The 20,046-nt window shown below is 41.7% G+C and overlaps 1 protein-coding gene across 2 annotated transcripts in view; it reads left to right on the forward strand.

Annotated features, from left to right (window-relative positions):
* Positions 1–1,606: 1,606 nt before the first annotated feature.
* map2k5 (mitogen-activated protein kinase kinase 5) overlaps positions 1,607–20,046 on the forward strand; it is a 55,490-nt gene continuing 37,050 nt past the window's right edge. Inside the window, exons 1-11 of one of the 2 annotated variants that reach the window (XM_076732220.1) lie at positions 1,607–2,059; positions 2,369–2,417; positions 3,003–3,070; positions 6,793–6,862; positions 7,609–7,649; positions 9,281–9,348; positions 9,454–9,502; positions 10,798–10,862; positions 18,331–18,370; positions 18,509–18,577; positions 18,937–19,018. In XM_076732220.1, coding sequence (XP_076588335.1) covers positions 1,928–2,059; positions 2,369–2,417; positions 3,003–3,070; positions 6,793–6,862; positions 7,609–7,649; positions 9,281–9,348; positions 9,454–9,502; positions 10,798–10,862; positions 18,331–18,370; positions 18,509–18,577; positions 18,937–19,018 — 733 coding nt within the window. In that variant the 5' untranslated portion in view covers positions 1,607–1,927. Of the gene's footprint in view, positions 2,060–2,368; positions 2,418–3,002; positions 3,071–5,099; positions 5,140–6,792; positions 6,863–7,608; positions 7,650–9,280; positions 9,349–9,453; positions 9,503–10,797; positions 10,863–18,330; positions 18,371–18,508; positions 18,578–18,936; positions 19,019–20,046 lie in introns of those variants that run through there. The other variant, XM_076732231.1, reaches the window with a different exon arrangement.

The raw sequence follows: 20,046 nt of genomic DNA on the forward strand, positions 1-20,046 counted from the left end.
AATAATTCCAGGCATTACATGGAAATCAATGAGTCTTTAACCCAGCTGTTGGTACAGGTGTAAGAGATTAGATGCAGGTCGATGCAATGAACTTCTAACCTCTGTGTGTGTGTAAATAGATAGATAGATAGATAGATAGATAGATAGATAGATAGATAGATAGATAGATAGATAGATAGATGGTAACAACTGATAGAGAAGTTCAGCCGTAGGCCAACAAGAGGTGGAGACTTTTGTTTTAGCAGCCAGTGAAACCCAACCTCCTGCGATGGCTGGCACAGCGCTCGTCTCGTTGATATTGTTTTCAAGTACCACATGTCCAGCCAGATCTGAGCCACGGGGAGACAAAACAAGCTTTAACAAGTTCTTATCATGACACAGAACCCAGGTCAACAGACTTGGGTATCAGTTCTGTGAGCAGAGCGCTGTAAATTAACAGAGAAAGAGACTTCATTTTGTCCAGGGATCAATGTCTTGTTCTTGGAAGTGCAATCAGAGCTCTTTGGTGAGCGGGCAGAGAGACCGATGCAGCTCCTCAATCATAAGGCCGTAATCAACAATGGTTTTAAGGGCCAGTTTGTTTTACGTTCGATTATACGCTGGTAACTCATGCTGAGTGAAAACCTTTACATACTAATGCTGTGTTAATATAGAGAGAAACAGTTAAAAAAAACCTCTTTGAATACTTGGAAAGCCATGGTCATGAGGACACAAAGTTGGACAAAGAGAGCAGATGGGTTGTCAGCACAGCTGTACGTTTCTGTGAAAGGGAGGACTATTCATACAGTATGAACATATTGATTGAACCTTTGCAATGATGATCCAAGGTCAGTACTAAAAAGAATGTTTACCCTTTAGACACTTGCCGTTATACTCATAGAGACCTATTCTATGCTCAAAATTATACTCTCAAACTTGATCTCACATCAATGTCATGTCCAGCAAAAGGAGTCCAAGGTGGCAACAATCTCTTTTGGCTCAGTAATACCAATGCAGTGTAAAAGGCTGAGCACACACAGTGTGTCACTCTGTCTTGTCTTCATGCACTTTTTTTTCTTTCAGTGAATCCCTTTCTAGTCCAAAGCATATTCATAGGGAGGCATCATCTGGTTTTGTCAAGAGTGAAAAACAACAATGACACAAAACATTTTTAATCTATTATAAAAAAAAAAAAAAAAAAAGAAAAGAAAAGAAAAGAAAAGAAAAAATCATATGTATTCTATATATCAAGCTAAATAAAGCATTACAAAACTTTTGCTGCCGTGTTGGCCATGTGAGTGTATAACATATTGGTTGATGGTCAAACAAAGTTATGCAAACAAAAAACTGTTAGCAATGCAGCTGTGATTTAAATCCTTACTGACATGATGGGCTATTTCTCCTTTGGTAGGGGAAGCAGAAGCGCAGTGTCATAAAAAAAAAGTTATTTATACAAAGGATTTAAAAATGTGCTTTAACATATTGTGAAAATATGTGACAATGAGCTTTGTGGGAGTAGTTTTGAATGCAGTCTGAATGTCAGGCCACTTTGCTGTCAGTAAAAGTAGAAATATCTTGAGTGGACAGGCTGGGAGTCTTTTATTTTGAAATGCTCTGAGCGGATGTTGATTCGGAAGCGCTCTTGGAGCAGTTGCGGTTTCCTCGAAACTAGCTGCATGGCTAAATTTACGATAATACAGTGTGAAACTTTGCCTTAGACAGCCTGTGAATACGTACTTAGAGTTCAAGCTTAACCTTTCATGAAGTTATGACGTGACTTCGGTGTCGCCGGTGACTGTTAAGGCTTTTAAATCTCCGCATCACTTATTAAAAGTGTCCGGACTGAGCAGGATGCTAGCATGTGTCGTTAGCAAACCACTGCAGGAAATTAGCTCGTTAGCTTAGACAGCCAGTCAAGCGCTATTATGAGGCTTCGTTTTTTCTCTTTATGTTCATACTCGATTTAAATAACATCCGCGCAATGGACCCCGAGGCAATAGTGATCCGTATAAAAACGCCGTCAGGGGACATGGACTCGTCCGTCGACTGTCCGTCTCTTCTGAACTTCAATGACTTGCTGGTGAGTCTTCAGGAGGCTACATAGCTAGCTAGCTCTTTCTGTATTCCACTTGATTCGAACAGTCTTCAGTTAAAAACCGTTGTACAGTGTACACACATGCAGTTTGGACTTGACAGTTTCGGTTTCTGTATGAACTTGTCTGAGTAAGTTTTACAACATAGTAATCTCACTTTAGATATGAATATCTGTGAATCTCGTCAGGTCTGACTGTCTCCCTTAAACCTGACAAACTGTGTGCATCTGTCCACTGTGGTAAACTCTCTACTTCAGTATTGTTCCTGTTAAGATTCACTCTGCCAAACATTTCAGGTCGCAATCAGAGATGTCATGCCTGAAGCCACTGTCACAGCCTTTGAATGTAAGTTTTTGCTTCACTCTTGTATTATTCTAGTATTAGTCTAAAGCCACCATTAGTTGACAAGGTCTCTAATGCTTCACAGCACTTCTTTAACTCCAGACAATCTCTAAGTTCACAGTACTGGAAGCCTTTGGTAACCATATTTTGTACTAAAGCTTGCTACCATAGTTTGCTAACTTAATATCGTCTTCGAGATATGTTACCTGACTGCTGAATGGGAGCCTTTTAATTATTATTCCCATAAGTTTTGTACTTAATTAAGGTACCTCTGTTAGGATGTATGTGGATACTACATGGAGAGGGTGGGAAAAGGCAATCAGTTGAATCTTATCCTTTTGAATGTATGAAAAATTAGCCACAATGTTTTTGTATTTCTCTCATGTTGGTCCTCACAATGATGTGTACAGTTTAAATAAAAAGAGAGTGTCATCATCAATCATCTCATCTGTGTATACATATTTGCTCTACCATAAGTACAGTAGGCTAATCTAATCTCTTAATCCTGAATCAGTCATGTTTTATATCAAAAAAGTGTTTCGAGTGTTGCAGATGGTCCAAATTTTAAGATGGCTCTGTGTTCTTTAGATGAGGATGAGGTGGGGGACAGAATCACTGTAAGAAGCGATGAAGAGCTCAAGGCCATGTTGTCATATGTGAGTATATAAATGAATGAATTTATGTTTTTCATCATGTTTCACATCCATCCCACATATTGCTTTTTTTCTGTTGAAGCAGTTTTACTGGGGGTTGTTTCTTCATTAGAGAGAAGTCCTGGTTAAAAATATTCACACTTCTAGGTCAGAGCTTTGTGTCGGCGTTTCTGTCTGCAGTTTAAATACGACATCCATTGCGTGTCTGAACAAGTTGTTTTAGGTTCTCAGGTTTATCACATATTTTGGGGGGGTTTTATTGTGCAGCTTTTCCAGTCCAAGTCAAAGGTCAAAGAATACAGAGGGTTTGATTTTGTACAGATTGTAAAGCCTCAGGCAATTTTGTGATTTTCTGATTTACAAATACAATAAACTTGACTTGACCAGGACATCGTTTTAACTGTCCTGTGTTTTTGATTGCTTTGTGCAGCTCAATGAAAGAGCCAGTTACCTTTTCATGGGGTGAAAAATCTTAAGAAATCTCTCAGCTTGAATGTGAACTCGTCTTGCTGGCATGAAAATGTCTTAAAGTATAGAAAAGAAGCCACTTAGAGAACAATTTGACGTTACATATGTTTTTGCTGCAGTAGCTAATCTCAGTATACACCATCGCTTCCCTGGTCACAAAAACTTTATTTTAGCAGTGTTCAAATTGGCCACCTCATGTCTGTCAGATCTATCAGATGAGAGAGAAATATGCAGATGGCAAGATAGGATTGACAAATATTGGCTTTGTGCTTCCGCCTCCATACTGATCATCTACAACTTTACAGCCTATAAAGAATTTTGAGATCATACAGCCTGATCCAGTTGTACTTAACCTGAGATAAAAACCGTCTCATTGGTAGTTTTCAGTCACACACACACATACACACACACACTTCCACTATCCATTCAGCTCCTCCACCTTGTGCGGTACATTTTCATATTCCGCCATACTTACTGTTCACGCCACGGACAGCAAGAGTAATGGCGTGTAATGGGTTTCTGTACGAGGTACACTGAAAGCTAAATGAACTGTCAATTTTTATTATTTATTATTCAGTACTTAAAGTTTTGCCTCATTAAGGAGCGGGCCCCCTGGGCTGCAGAATTGTTCAAAATCTACTTTCATCTGTGGATGTCTTTTACCCCCCATCAGCTCACAATGATGCTGCTGGAGCCACAGGCACAATTTACACTCCTTGTTTTTTGTCCATTTTCATCGTGCATTCACTTGTGGTTGCCTTTTAATCATTAAGTAGCATAGGGTAGCAGGGTGATTAAGCAAAAAGAGACAGCTGTTGTGCCAATGAGTGTTGTGAAACAGGGATGGCAAAAGTATTGACCTCAGCCAGCTTTATTATTCACAAATCCAGCTGACATGTTTTGAGGCTCTTTTGCAGTTTTGCCTTGCAATGCTGTGTGTCCTGTTTGAATATACCTCTGCATTTTTAAAGAGCAGAGGAGCAACTGTGATGCAACTATAACAACTACAAACTTCAATTGGAGCCATCAGTGTCCCCAGTTGCCTTTTTTTTTTTTGATTGCCACAGCAGTTAATTTGGCACATATTTTAGATTTAAATATCAGTGAGATTATTTGGCAGACTAGGCAGCGATAAACATCGATATTATTTCAGTTTGTAATGTACAAAGGCATCTTATTTCCCCAACACTTTACTCAGATGACGTGACATGTCTCGTGACAGCTTATTAATTCATGACCCTGACCTGCACCTCACTCTACCCAGCACAAATATTTAGCATCCACAACCCTGCACTGCTTCATCCACAAATGTCAAAAAACATTTTTGGCAAACGAATCCAGGAGCCCCGTAATGGCTTTCTGCTCCTCGTGGGACAGCCAAGTGTGCAAAAAGCTGCTGATCTCCTGGAAAATACTGGGCTCACTAAAATATAATTTACACTGGCCGAGTGCTTTAAATGTCTTATGCAAGGGTTATGCATTTCAGCAGTCATTTGCATTTGTGTTCAGAGGATTTTCTTTCTTTTTGTGATTGTTTGCTGTGGTTGCCATTTGGCCTCCATAGGGACCCCGGTGGATTTTTGCCTCAGTGTTGTTAATTCCAGGTGAGCAGACAGCCATTATGTGAAATTAATAGCAAATAAGGGAAACCAGCATGTTAGGTGAAAGGTGGGATAATTCATTAGAGCCTCTCATGGCTGCCTCTTGTGTGCATGTTTTTGGATGTTTGAGATAATACATTTATAACCAGGCTTTTAAATATGCTTTCACAAAAGTGCTCTGTCTTATTCAAGATCTCTGATTTAACATCACCTGGCAAAAAACTCATGCTTCTTGTTGCTGAGCAAAATTAACACTCAAATTCAGCACTTAATTAACATCAGTCTGCGGAGGGCATTTATTGTGAAAAGTATCGCCCATCACTGAGAACATTGATTGCTACATGCTCCTGAGAGACCCACTAGTCTTCCAGGCATCTCTAATCATTGTTCGACACCTTGAAAGACAGACGCCCCTGTTCAAAGTTAAAGACTGGCCTGTGTCAGATGCTTAAAAAAAAAAAAAAAACGTGACCTCATCTGTTCCTCGCTCAGCTCCCCCTGGAGGTAGGAGCTCTAATTCCACCATTCTTACTCCCATTTCCCCTTAGTCTGCTAATGATGATGAGACCCACTCTCTGCTCTCGCTCTCCCACTTGTCCCTCAAGGCTGAGCGATGGTATTTGGGATCGGACACTGTTTAGTTATTGGCCAACAATGGAGAATGTCTTTTAATAACACACCTACTACAGATTAGGTGGTAATTGCAGCCTTAATCAATAAGCTAGCTGAGCGGAAAATTAAAGGTATGTGAAGCCCGACACCCCCCCACACACACACCCTCAACACACACAACACGTTTTTTGGTATTAGGCCCATTGTTCAGATGTTGCCTAGTGAGAACGCTGGAGGGCGAAAGCAGAGGGCTTGGAGCAAGGAGGGACCTGACAGTGATAAATAGGCCTTTTAATAACAGCTGTGCCACTTGGGTAGCCATTCTGATCCATTCCCATCCAAGCCAGTCCCATCGTCCTCCCTCCCTCCCTCCCCCAACAATGAGAGAGCAAATTTACATATCGCTGTGATGACTGGGTACTTCATACTGGATTGTAAATGAAGCACAATGTACACATGCACGTGTGGACAACATGGAAACGTACATCTTCTAAACTGTCTCACAGTGTCTTCACTCCAGTCTTTTTGTTAATTTTTTTGGTTTGATGCCTCAAAAAGGAGGGGGCACACACACACACACACACACACACACACACACACACACACACGCTCACAGTTTAACAGATGGTTTGGTTAACTGAAACATCAATTATTGCATTGCCTTGGCAAGTGTGTGAGAGGCTCCAGCGTGTGTGTGCACGTGTTAGTCCTGTAGGATATGAGTGTTTGGTGAGCTGTTGACCTGCAGGAGAAAAGGGTTAATGCTACACTCCTTCAGAACAAGCCCACAGGGCATTGGTCTTCATCGGCAACAGATTTCAGCACAGCATGCTGCATTTTCGGGAACACTGTGGACTAATTCTGACGTCATTTAAATACACATTTTTGTTCGTAGGGCAGAGTTTGTGTTCTTTGTTCTGTGAGCATTCTTGCTGGTTTTAAGTCTTTATATTGGAAATTGCTTGATGGATTTCTGAAGTATATTTAATCCACCTTGAAACCACCATTGCTCTAAACTATTTGCGACTTTCCTTTCCCCTTTAGTACTGCAACACAATGAATGAACAACGCATGAATGGACTGCTGCCGGACCCTCTGCAGATTTTTCCACGAGGTACCGAGTGACATGTCACAGTTTATCATGGATTGGTAATGCTGAAAGGCTCAATGCATCTTTGTAATTAATGTGTTGACAGCTAATCACAAGCAGAATTTGAATAGATAAAGACATTCCCACATCCCAAAACGTCACACATTTCAGCTGAAATCTGTGTTCAAAGCATCAGAACATGGGAGCGTTCGGTGGCTGTAAGTAAGCATGCAGCCTCTGGACAACATTAAAATTCATTGGCTCATCCTGTTATAGTGTTGACAGTCATTTATAAATCTACATTTCTTTTGCTCCAAGGACAGGCTTGTGTTCACACTAAGCTTTTCCCACATCTCTGCTGTTGTTTCTTCCTGAACCGGGTTTCTTTTTCAATGCATACCTGTTTTTTTTTTTAATATCTTCAAATAGTTTTCTCACCACTCAAAGTCATACCTTATCACTAACAGGCCCCAAGGGCAAAGTGACGAAACAGTTTATTGTCTCTCCCTCTCTCTTGCTCTGTATCTGGTCCTCTCTTTCCATCTCTTTCTCTTTCCTCTAACTCTGTGATTCTGTTTTTCCTTCCTACCGACCAGCAGCTGTCTCAAGAGCCCAACATCTCAATCACTCTCTTGTCCACAACTAATTTCAGAGTAACCCTCATTTCATTTCATCTTTTTTTTTTTTCTTTTTAAAGAACTGATTCCTTTTCAGCACATTTGTAAATGGCCCAGTGATGTGTTCTACAATCTAGTCAATTACTGTTTCAGCCGGCAAGACTCCAGGGATCCGGAACATACATGGCCTGAAGGTACCTATCTCAATAATTGTTTCAGCTGCCTTACACAGAGAACGAGGGGAGGGGAGGGAGGGACGTTGAGGCAAATGGATTGGTAACGCTGTGTTCCACTTATTGAAATGTCAATTTAAGTCAAGGCTCTCCTTTTCTTTCACTCATTTTCTCGCTCCCCTTGTCTATAGCCGTTTTTAAACAGAGATCCCGCCGTACTGACGGGAAGAAGATCCGTCTTTACGCCAGCAGATGTAAAAGAGGCTTCCCCATTTTACACTGACGTAGATTCGACTATGTTACTACCTCCGCTGCCGCCTTAACAGCAGAACGACAATGCCCCTCCAATTCTGTGTTTGTGCGTTTTATACAGAACAGAGAATAATGGAGCAGCATTCCCGCCTTGAACAGGCTGTGCAAAAGGAGCTTAAGTTTATGTAAGGGGGCGGCTGGCTGTGGCTTTGCTTGTCTCTCTCCTTCTGTGTCTCCCTTCGCTCTTGTTTCGTATGCTGGGGCAGTCATTTAAGAGCAAGGTGTTTATGCTGATCCAGAGCGGTATGATCCTCTCATTCCATGTGATAAGAAGCATTTGTTAGAGCAAAAACTGAGTCAATAAGAAGATGTCATTGTTGAACCATGAAATTGTCATTACAAGCCCCCCTCTGCCATTTACAAATAGCCTTCCGCAGACCTTCCCATTTTATGTTAGGCATATGTTGCTATTGAAGCCCATTGCTAATTACCATGGGTTAAATGACTTGACACCTCCTCCATCTCTCCAGATGATCCATATTATATCCATCTCCATTTCAATAATAAAATTACCCCCCTGCAAATACAAAGTGCTTTATTTAATATATCCTCTGAGGAGCTTTGGTAACAACTACTGAACTGTGTCATTCTTTTTTTAAGGTCAAGGGTCGATTTTGAGAAGATGATGTTTCCCAAAAACCTTTAGTCCTTTGGTAATCTTTCCCCTCTTTTCTCCTGTTTTAATATAAAAGTAATTGGCTGAGGGGAGTCTTGTGCTCTGTTTAAATTAGGTCTTCCTGGGCACTAATTAAAGCGAGAATCCCTGTGCTTTGGTGGACCCAACACAGCGGCCTTTTGACCTCAATTAAATGAGTTATTTTTAGTATCCTCTTTACAGGGTCTTGTCTCCTCTTTTGTGTACGATATCTGGGTTGAGCACGAGGGTCTTTGGCGTAAACATAGATGCAGATGAATAGATGCAAAGAACTATATCGCAAGTGAGGCATGAATTTTTCAATGGCGTATCTTCACTCCAGCCGTTGCCCAAATCTGCTTTATCTGACTCCTTTCCTCCAGTTTTAAGCCATACTTCCATGCAGATATATTTTTGGCTCTCCTCTCCTTTCCTCCCCTTTTCCTTCTGCTGTCTGTCATCCTTTCCCCTCCTCTATGTGGACACCTCTTTCTTTCTTCTTCGCCTGCTTCCCTTCTCTCCTACGAAAGCCAATTAACCTTCAGGCTGAACTGAGAGCTTGTGTTTTGTTCTTGTTCATGAGGGGGTCTGGCCATATGTCTGTCTGTCTGCCTCTCTTTTGGCCTTGACCACTAAGTGTGCGTCTGTGTGAGCATGTGTTTGTGTCCTTTCACATATGTGTGTGTGTGTGTTTGCACACTTTCAGGTTAACACTAGACCTAACCCAGCCAACGACTGCACCCACGCTGTCCCGGACTCCATGGCCAACAACAGGTGAGCTTGCTGGGGCATGGGGAGCATGTTTCACTAGCTGGAGCAAACTTCAGCTGTGTGGTTTGATAGACGTCATACTGACGTGTCTGTGTTTCTTCCCCCCAGCTTAAAAAAATCTTCTGCTGAGCTGAAGAGGATTCTGACCAATGGGCAGGTGAGCCTGTGTTTTGTTATCTCGCTGCTTCTGCTCTCACACCTCGTTTCCACTGACTAGAGCACATTCTCACTGTTGTTTGGTTTGATTTTCTGTGATGCCAGTCGAGGGCATGTTATGCAGAGGGTGGGGTCGTCTCTTCACTGTGCCGCACTGGGAGCGAGAGGTCGGTGGGTTCCTGAGAGCAAACCTGCTACATTCATGTCTCTCTCTCTCTTTTGTAAATACTCTCTCTCTTACGCGTGCACACGCACAGTGGCGAGCGTGTCAGGAAGACAATTAAGCCAGCAGCCTCTCAGGTTTCTGCTGTAACACAGTGAACTAATAGAGCTGTTCTCTCCCTTCGCCCCCATCCCTTCATCCATCTCCTCTCATTCTCTTTACCTCCCTACTCTCACCGTGTTATCTAATCAATTGAAGTTGGGGGGTGCGTGTATGTTGTGTGCACGCATGCTGCTTGTATGTTGTGATGCCTGTCTCTTTCTGTCTGTACAAAATTAGTCTTCGCCGCCCCTCGCTGATATCATATCAGCCACAGAGCAAACAGGCATCTGTCCGCACAAACTGGCTTATCGACAGGCAGCATTAGGCTGTAACCTGTGTTGACTGGGGAAGTAATCAAATAGAGAATTATTCACTTGGCTTTTTATTTTCAGTTAACAAAGAAGATTCTTTTAATACTGTAGTTTCATTTCATTGGAATAATCATCCACACAGTGTCATCTGACCGGCAGTGCATGCTTACCCTCCTCCATCTTTAGGGATTTTACAGATCTAGATATATTCACATGTACTCTAAATCAGAACTACAATATTAGTTGAGTGAAGAGAATGGAGGAATTTCATTGACCTACAGGATAATTTTGATTGGTCACTTCAAAATAGGAAACATTTCAGCCATGTTTGCTCTGGCTACATTACGTTTCCTTCCTCTGACACTTTTGTTTTTATCAAAGTAGTGAAACAACAATAGCAAACAAATTGTCATTAAACTCCACATCAGTCACTCCCCCACTCACCCAAGCACAATGTCCTTTTATAAATTGGACAGCAAATGTTGTATTGATCTCCCCTCTCCTCCTTATGTTGCTGAACTTGGAGTGACCTGAATGCTTGTCTTGTTTATAGCCTCCAGTGACACTGTAGTCTCTCTCTCTCTTTCTCTCTCCCCGTCTCTCTCTCCCTCCCTCTCTCACCTGTGTAGTTACACAGACCATCCACTGGTTGCATGTCTTCTCATGTTGTAACATCTAAGAACCATTATTGTGTACCTGTGTGTGTTTGCGGCTCTGCAGATAAATGCCCAAGATATCAACTATCAAGAGCAGCTTGGTCACGGAAACGGAGGCACAGTTTACAAGTAAGTGTTTGCTGGCTCTCACGCTGTGGCACCAACATTACAAGCACTATAACGGATAGTGACAGTAGAGATGCATCTATACAGTGCAAATATTCAGGACGAATGTCTTCATTCGTCGGACAGTCTGTGTGATAAAATTCTTGACTTTTCCCATTTTATGACAAGCACATCACTCAGTGGGGTTCTGTGAAGGGTACTCCAGTGTTCACCACCCCTCCTCTGTTCCTTCATCTGTCCATTTATCTCTCAGTGTTTGGTGTGACATCTATCAGGCTGGTTTGTGTCTATACCTGCACATATTTATTCTGGTTTGAAGGTTGCAAACATATATGATATTGATTTGGGGCTATAAGGTATGACAGCAATTGACTTAATCTGTCTCTAGTACAGCACTTTACCTGCCACGATAGAAGAGGTCCATCCTCCCTGGCTAGACAAATGTATTACTGCCCTGCTAACGTTATGACAGGGTTGGCATTTGTGTTGCTCCTTCTATCCTTGTTTTCCCCACCTTGTGTTTCCTCCTTCCCATCAATCCTTAGCTATTGAGCTGTTTTATTGAGATTGAAGTATTGATCACTGCTCAGGCTAACCTTGACTTGACAGAGTGGTCTGTCTCACACAGTCCCCAGCAAACCCAGTAAATGTCCTATCTAGCAAATCCGCAGACTTTTTTCTTTTTCACTCCTTTCTTTCCAACCACCTTTCACCGTTTTATGACTTTGAGATAGTTTCATTAAGAGCCAATCTCTCATAGTTGTAGGAGAATAAGATTGCTGATAAGTTTGGCTCTAGAAATGGTTACACTGCACTGGGGAAGGCCAATATTGCAAGCCCAACAACTTCTCAGTCAATTTAGCCCAGCAAAAAATCCATATGCTTTGGTGCTGAAATTTTTATGGTTGGAAGGAGAAGATAAAAAAAAAAAAAAAATACAGTAAAAAAAAAACAGCCTGGTTGTTTATGTTACTTTGGTGTAGATTGTTTTATTGGTCGGTTAGCAGTGGAGCCTGAACATACTTCTTGACGACTCGAAGATGCCGCTTTTTGACCCTCTGAACACATGCTGCGTCCCAAATCCATACTACACACTCATTTTAAGGAGGTTTGAGTATAATTTGTATTGTGAATGAAATGAGAATATGAAAGTGACAAAATATACCCAAAACAGCCAGTATGTATAATGGGGAAAAAAAAAAGAATCATTTTTCACCACAGACATTTTGACTTGTTGTAGCTGGAAACAAAGACGTTTCATTAACGATGGCTCGGTTCCCACAGGTGTCCCAGTAAACCATGACGTTGTGCCAGCATGTGAAATGAAATGCAGTCGTTTTAAATGTTATCAATTACACTTTTCCTGCTATGACAAAATGACAGATCTCTGTCTGCTGTGAAGAAAGATCTCTCCTCTCACAAGGCACTGCATTGTGAGCTTCTCACAGCTGGAAAAAATACAGTCTAATTGAATGAATGATTGATTAATTTTTCATTTCTTCTTTAATTGGCAGTTGAATTCCAAAGTCACAGTTGGACATCCAGTTGTGCAAATATTGCATCATTTCCTGTTAGTATAAAATGATAGTATGTTGATCTACTATTGTCCCAGTTGAGGTCAATTGTTTCCCACCCTGCTGAGGACAGCAAGGGCGATGGCTTTTCCCTTCTATGCATCAACAAATGCTTTTTCAGAAGCTTCAAGGATGCCTGTAAGTCATTGTCCAAGCTTCTCGTGAGGTCACACTCTACAGCTACCACAGCTGCATCCTCTCTGGCCTGCCAGTCCCTCTCTGCTGAGTCAGCAGTAGCTTAGTAAGCAAAAGTTTTGAAGACGGTTTACTCCATGAGTCCATGTGCCCAATCTCCAACATGACACTGGAGAGGCTGGCTCGATGATGAACGCTAACATCATCCTGAATCAAGCCTTCCACCAGGCATTGCCATCAAATCTGCATAGTCTGTCCAGCAAGATCACCGACCCTTTGATCCAATCAAAGAACAGAACTGCTCAGCCACTCCATCAACTCCAACTGTCTCATGCACATGATTGCCGATAAAGCAACATAGTTACTGTTATTGTAGACCTTCGACTTGAGGCTTTGCATTGGCATGCACACAAACAGTCAACCATCGATTAGTGCAGAAGTCCTCATACAGCACAGATCAGATCTACCCTGACTAGCTCACACTCTGCCTGTGCAAACCGCAGACACACCTGCGCTTTGCTGGCTTCACTAATGTTGACAAGGTACATAAAGAACAACTTCAATAATCACCTTTTGCCATGAAAACTGAATTAATATAATCTGTTAGCCTTTTTATATATTAAACAGAAAAAGCGTAGTATATGCTAGTGTTCAAGGCTTCCCACCTCTCGTCATTAGAGCAAGAGAAACTCAAAATTGTGAATTTGTAACAAATTGGTGTTAATTGTGTTGGTGGCCTTGTCGTCAGCCCTAGAAATTTCCATCAGTAACTGTTAATTGCGTCCCTGTTTCTTTAATTTTAATTATTTTGTCACAGTCAGAAAAAGCTCCAGATATTTAATCCTGCTCCTTCTGTCACCTTGTATTCTGCTTGGATGGATTTTTGATTTTAGCAGTTCAATCAACTTATTACAACTTATATAAAGCCCTCATCTCTTCTCTGTAAATGCCTCCTCACAAAGACTTCATGCCAAAAGTAAATTCATGTAGTTGAAGGCAAAAAAAAGTGATCCAGCAAGTACATCTGAATTATCCACTCTGTCTTCACAAAAGCTTAATCATGGTGGGATTTGCTTAAAGTCTGCACAGGAAACTCAGATTATCCAGTCACGTGCATGAAGAGATGAAAACATGAACAGTCTAGGTTGGAAGGATCTACTGTCCATCTCAACGCCAACCTTTCTGTTTAGTTCTTATACAGAAACAGAAGAAAAGAGCATTACATTAGCAGGGATTAGTCAGCTTTTCCCCAACAGACAGAATAAAGTAATCTCTGACATCTTTGGTCAGCATCACTAAAAACAGTCCAACAGAGCAGCAAACCCTAGAAATCAGACGATCATAGAGGACAGAAACTGCTGCTGACTTTCTACTTTCATTGTTTCATAGTGTTGCGTCAGTTGATGCCACATCGAGCGCGTCACGCAGACTGAAGAAGTTTTCACGGTGGAGTAGCCAGAAGGTCGATTGGCAGACGCTGCTGGTGTGCGGGCTTGCATAGAAAACAATGAGTGCAGGTGTTTTGATGCGACGCTCCTCTAATGATGCTGTGCTTGACTTTGTCTTTTTGAAATGAGAGTTTATATTTCAGCAGGTAAATATTGATAAAATATTCTATTCATGCGCACTGAGGGCCCAGACAGGTTTCTCGCTTGCTTAGAAATCTCTCTCGTCTTCAGCCTCTACCCTTTGTCCAGCTTATATTAAGGTTATCACGTGTGAAAAGCACTACCACTCCCCACCTTTTAACCTCTTAGCTCATTTATGACCCAGAGCCATTTAGACTCAATTGGATGTTACCAACACCTCAGCTCTCCATAGCCACATGCTGACCTAGCCATCCATCACTGTCGGCCTTTGTTTTTTATTACACACTCTCTCAGAGGTCCATCTTGTCCACCAATCTAACTGACTCTATGGCTTATAAATACAATAACAAGGACACACAGGCTATTTTCGTGACTCATGGATCCAGGACCAGGAGCACAATTAAAACAAGCACATTTGCCTGGCTGTGACTGCGGTGGCATCTACTTAGACACCCACAGCTGTTCCTTCAGTCTTGCAGGACATTTTCTCTATTGATCTTGCTTTTTCAGCTCATTGGTTAGACTGGATATTGTGTCTAGAACCAGTTGAATGGGATTGCAGTTTACACCTGGAGTCACAGTGCATCTTGATTGAAATCTTTATGATTGGCTTTCATGTCTCTATTTTGATTTCTGAGCTGAAAAAATATGTATTTGATGGTGCTGATGAAGAATGTGGTGGCTGTTTGAAACTTAGCTTTGGTGAACTTGCTGTGGTGGTTTGGAATAGGTAAATTAGCTTCATTCTTTATTTTGGACATAAGTTGTATGCTATATGCTAAACTATAAGGCTGACTAGGCTCTCCTCGTGCAGCCTATTACAGCATCTCCATGGTACATCCTGCCTTCTTGAAGGTTATAATGTCCAGTTAATTCCCTCACCAACCCCAAGTGACTAATGAATTAGGCTGCTGTAATGTCATTTTCAGTCAATGCTGTTATGTTTATTAGTGTACACTTGCATATCTGTTGTTTATGGGTAGATTAGTGTTAACTTTGTTTGGCTCTTTGAGTATTTCACCAGCAAATTCTGTTAAATTATGTAATGTTAAGAGCCTGAAAAAGTGTGATCTGAGGCCGGCGAGAAAAAAAAAATACGTTCACTTATAAATCTTCAGCCAACGTTTAGTGTTTTACAGCCTCAAACTAAACGATTATGAAACGGTTGCGATGTGAAACGATTGTTTGTTTTTCCACTGGAGATTCATGTAACACAGTGATATTCCAATGTATTCATCTGAAATGGGTCATTGTGTAAACAAGAACAAATTGCTGTTACACTCACTGCCTGTAGGTGTCGCAAAACATGCAGTTTAGCAGCTCTGACTGTCCTTGCCTGTAGATGGTGACGTTGAAACATCTACATCTGCAGGTCTAAACCGCTGCAGCTTTCCCTTCCTGTAGGTGGTGCAATGTGGCATGTGTGGAACTGGTCTCACAACGATCGAATGTCTTAGGACACCCTCAAATCAACAACAATATTTTTCTTAATGTAAGCCAACATAGTGCCACATAGCTACTGACCCGTACACCGGCTCATTTAAAACAACAATCTGACAATCTGAGTGGGTGAAGGACAGTTTTATAGCAAACCAGGGGTGAGTTTTTCCCTATCTGAATCAAGGATCTAGGACAAACCCTTGAGGCAAGTAGTGATTTGGGCCATATAAAATAGAATTGATTTGACTTGAACAACAGTTGTGCTGTTGTGATTCCTTTCTCAGCTGCAAGAGGCCTGCTCTCAAAAATGATGTCCCAGTCCATTCATGGATTATTATTTTTTTTTTAGCATGGTAAGACATAAACAAAACAAACCTTTCATCTGTGACACTTGAGCTTCTCAGCCCTGCTGCCTCTGATCTGCTGGATATTTAGCAGGCCTTTTTGTGGATGTTTATGTGTACATGCATGTCTGTGTGTGAGCGTCTGCATTGAGGTTTCTGTCTGTGTGTGTCAGTTAGGAGACCCATTATGGCCGTATCAGGTGAGAGAGTCGGGGAGGGAGAAAGGCATCCCGCCATCCATGTGGCAGTGTAAAACTACCACATTAGCCCTGATCCAGGAGGCCAGTCTCTCAAACCCACAGCCCCAACTTCAGAGACATACAGAGAGGCCCTATGAATACTGCATGATGGAGCTTTTATTACAGAGCGAGCTGGAGTGTAAATAAGATCCAGGCAATGGGGCACGTTTACTGGGGTCAGATCAGGGGGAAGTGGCGGGGGGTGGCTATGTAACCTTGTCCCCATGTCTCCTGCTGTCACAAGCCTGTCACTGTAACTCATACAGGGATGTTCGGCCCTGAGGTGGTCAAGGACAGTCTGAGAATAAAGCTTTAACTAAGCAGTAGTCACACCACATCTCCAGCCCTAAAACGTGCCCTTAAAACACCGGGATTTCTTAACTCCTGTTTATGTAACTTAGACAGGCAGCTTTATTTAGTTATCATCCTATAGAAGTTAACAAGTGTTTCTAAACAGATCCAGTAAAATTGGGCCTGCTGTGCTTAAAGTTATGTGATGGAGCTATTACATTACATTAGTTTATTGTCCTTTCTGAAATGTTTTTTTTTTTTTTTTTTTGCTCCTCAATCCACCCCCAAAAAAAAAAAAAACATTAAGGAAGTACCCTGTGAAAAAGTCCTGCATGTGGGTGGCTTTAATGTGTGTTTACCTCCATCTAACTCTGGCCAAAATGTCTAGACTTCTCATTGAGAATTACAAGTTGTTGAGCTTGGTGTCGTCTCTTTCCTTACACACATAACCTGCCCAGTCAGTATTTAACGTGTCTACCCCTGCGATCTTGCCTCAATTAACATCTTCATCTTAATTAAGAGGCAGCAGTCATGCTTAGCCGATATTGATTGTAGCTTCAAGGAAGACTGAGACATCAAAATGGAAACAAGGCCATCAGCCTTATGTGTGAAGAGTTCTTTTCCAGGAAAGATGGCGCTTAAGAGCAAAAACACTCTTGGGGCAAAAAGAAATAACCTTGTCCACTAAGTCAGAAGGAGGCTCATGGTGTGTTCTAACTAAAATCTTTTGAAAGATGTTATTTTTACCTTTCAACCTTTGCTCATAACTACCCGATGGCTGATAAAGCCAAATTGAAGCTGAACACTTGACTTGATGGAGATGGTTCTTTAATTGAGACCTTGCCTTAAACAGTGAAATGAATGAATAGTAAAATACGCGTGATCATCGTGGAGTCACTGGACATCTTCAAATGTAAATGTCCTACTAGAGTTATGTTTTCTTTTAATCCCCTAAAAGTTTTGTTTTTGATGGTTATCAGAGGTTTGTAACCTGCAGCTCACATACAGCATGGCATAGCTGGTGTTTGTTCTACAGTAACTGTGGCTTAATACCCGACGTGGCACTAATAGGTGTCATTAATTAAAGGCCTGGGCCAGTTTTGAGGTGTCTGGCTGGAGAGCAATGCGATACTCCAATCTAAGACACATTAATCACACCTTGCACCATACACATTCTCTCTGGAAGACCCACTGACAGGTGAGTAGCCAGGTATCACATTTACTCCGGCTGCTTGCAAGCTAACCAGACTGTGTGACGTGCACTGGACCCACCTCGTCCCCATCAGCTGACAGCTGTTGGACAGTATTCGTCCTTGAGGATTGTGTGTTGAGAGATCCTGAGGTATTGTCACTGGCGCCGTAAACTAACCTTCAAGGGCTGTAACTAAAGCCGATGTTTGGCATTAAGGAGTTTGATAATTAAATCATTATGGGGACGGTCTGTGACTGCTGCTTCACTTGCAACTCAAAACTCTGTCTGGAACAACTAGTGATAGGGCTGCTGGATCTGGTTTTGGGTGGTGACCTCTGACCTTGAGCAGAAATGACAGGCATATTGTCCTGCTAACTCGGGAGTTTTTATTTCAGTTTCATTTATGTCCTTTCATTAATCATCAGTTGAACTTTATCACCCTGTTTAGTACACTATTAGTAAATTACATTAACAATTTGTGATCACTTTCATCAAAATTAATTTATTAACCACATTACAACAGTGACAATGGATGTAATATCATAAAGGAGAAAATAAACTCAGTGATCAGAGTTCAGTCTAGGTTTGAAAATCACAACACAAAACTCAGGTTACCATTTAAATAAATACATTTTGTTTCATATTACCTTCTGTTTTGTCCCTCCAGAGCGTACCATCTTCTTGGCAAGCGAGTTTTGGCCGTCAAGGTGAGAGCTCCCTCCATGTTGGTGACGGTGCTTGCTGTTTGTTAAGTGACCCTCAGTCTAGTCAACCATATCAAACATCAATGGAACTTGTTAATGTGCTTATTAAAGGCTGTACCTTTTTCCCATGCTTGTTTGCAGGTCATTCCCCTGGATATCACGGTGGAATTACAGAAGCAAATCATGTCGGAATTAGAAATTCTCTACAAGGTGAGTTCACTCTGATTTTATACTCCTGTCCAATCGCCTGTGGTCTTAACAATGTAAGCCATGGATCAGTGGTACATGGACACACAGGCGGTGTACTCATGGACAAGGCGTGTGAGTCCGCTGATCACCGTCCCGCTTTGTTGATGGACTTCAGATTGAAGCTGCTGACTCTTGCTTCTGAGCACTGATTACAATCACTTCAGCATGAGAAACTTAAAATGCCGCTGTCGCACTTCTGATCACTTTTCTTCAGATTCATGATGAGCATAGTGTACAAACCGGTTCTTTTGTATCACAGATAAATATTTTGGCTCCTTTTGGCTCTCTGTTGATCACCTTATGTCTTCTCTTGATTGCAGTGTGATTCACCCTACATCATCACTTTCTTCAGTGCCTTTTTTGTAGAGAACAGGATATCCATATGCACAGAATTCATGGACGGTGAGTTTCTCTGCGGCTGAAACCAGCTCATGTTTTTTCTTTGCTTGCCACAGCTGCGTGGAAGAGACTTAGGGGAACTGTCCTCTGTCTGTCTACTGTTTATCCATTTACACTTCCGCAGATCAAAAGAGCGTCTTATCGCTGTGAGCTGCTTAGCATGCCTGTGTGCTAAAAGCTACAAGGGTGTGATAAATCTTGACTTAAGTGCATTTGCTGGTGTGTTTGTATGTGTGTGTCCAGATTGGTGTGAGATGGGGGACTGTCTATGTTTTTAGGTGTATGTGTGTTTGTCCATGTGTGTGTTAATGCCGTGATTCCCCCGTTTCACACATTTGCCAGCTTGTCAGCACAATCAGTCGAAGCTCTCAGCGCCCTTTACCTCATAAAACTTTTCTTCGACCAGTCGTTTCCGCTCGTTCGTGATTATTGCAAACAAGGAGTTGCAGTGTTGTGAAAATTGAATGAATTTGTAATCTTGTTTTATCGATATGGAAATCAATGTCAAACACAGTTTAAGTGTCAGCAAGTGGAGTTATAAGAAGCGGTGGGTATAATTGTGTAGACTCACTTTAATTTTCAAGTACTTTTTGAGGTTCACCTGGAGCGTGTCCTCTAAGTTTAAACCATTTTAGACATTATGTGCAGTGGACAGCCTGTCTGAGATCCTTCATGTGGAACATTTTGAAGAAGTCTTTTTCTTCTCTGCTTTGTTTTCTGCCCCTGCCCTCCAGAAAGCTCATCTGTACTTCAAACTGAAATACATTTAAATACTTATTTTGGGTGTAAGAGGATCAACAGTTCTTTCTTGACAAGCGTGCCACTTCGGGCTACAAAGCATTGTGGGAAATGTTGGATCTGGGTCCACGTGAAATTGAGAGGAAGTGTTTTTTTGTCAGTTGTTTGGATGTGTGTGATGTTTTTTAACCTGCGCTGCCAACTTGAATTTGGCTTTGCGTTGTGCCAAAAGATAATTAGCAGGTTAGTGAAGAAATGTGATCCTGTATCGCTTCCTGAATGGATAATTTGTC

The sequence above is a fragment of the Chaetodon auriga genome, chromosome 1 (assembly GCF_051107435.1).
Source record: "Chaetodon auriga isolate fChaAug3 chromosome 1, fChaAug3.hap1, whole genome shotgun sequence".
Taxonomy (NCBI): Eukaryota; Metazoa; Chordata; class Actinopteri; order Chaetodontiformes; family Chaetodontidae; genus Chaetodon; species Chaetodon auriga.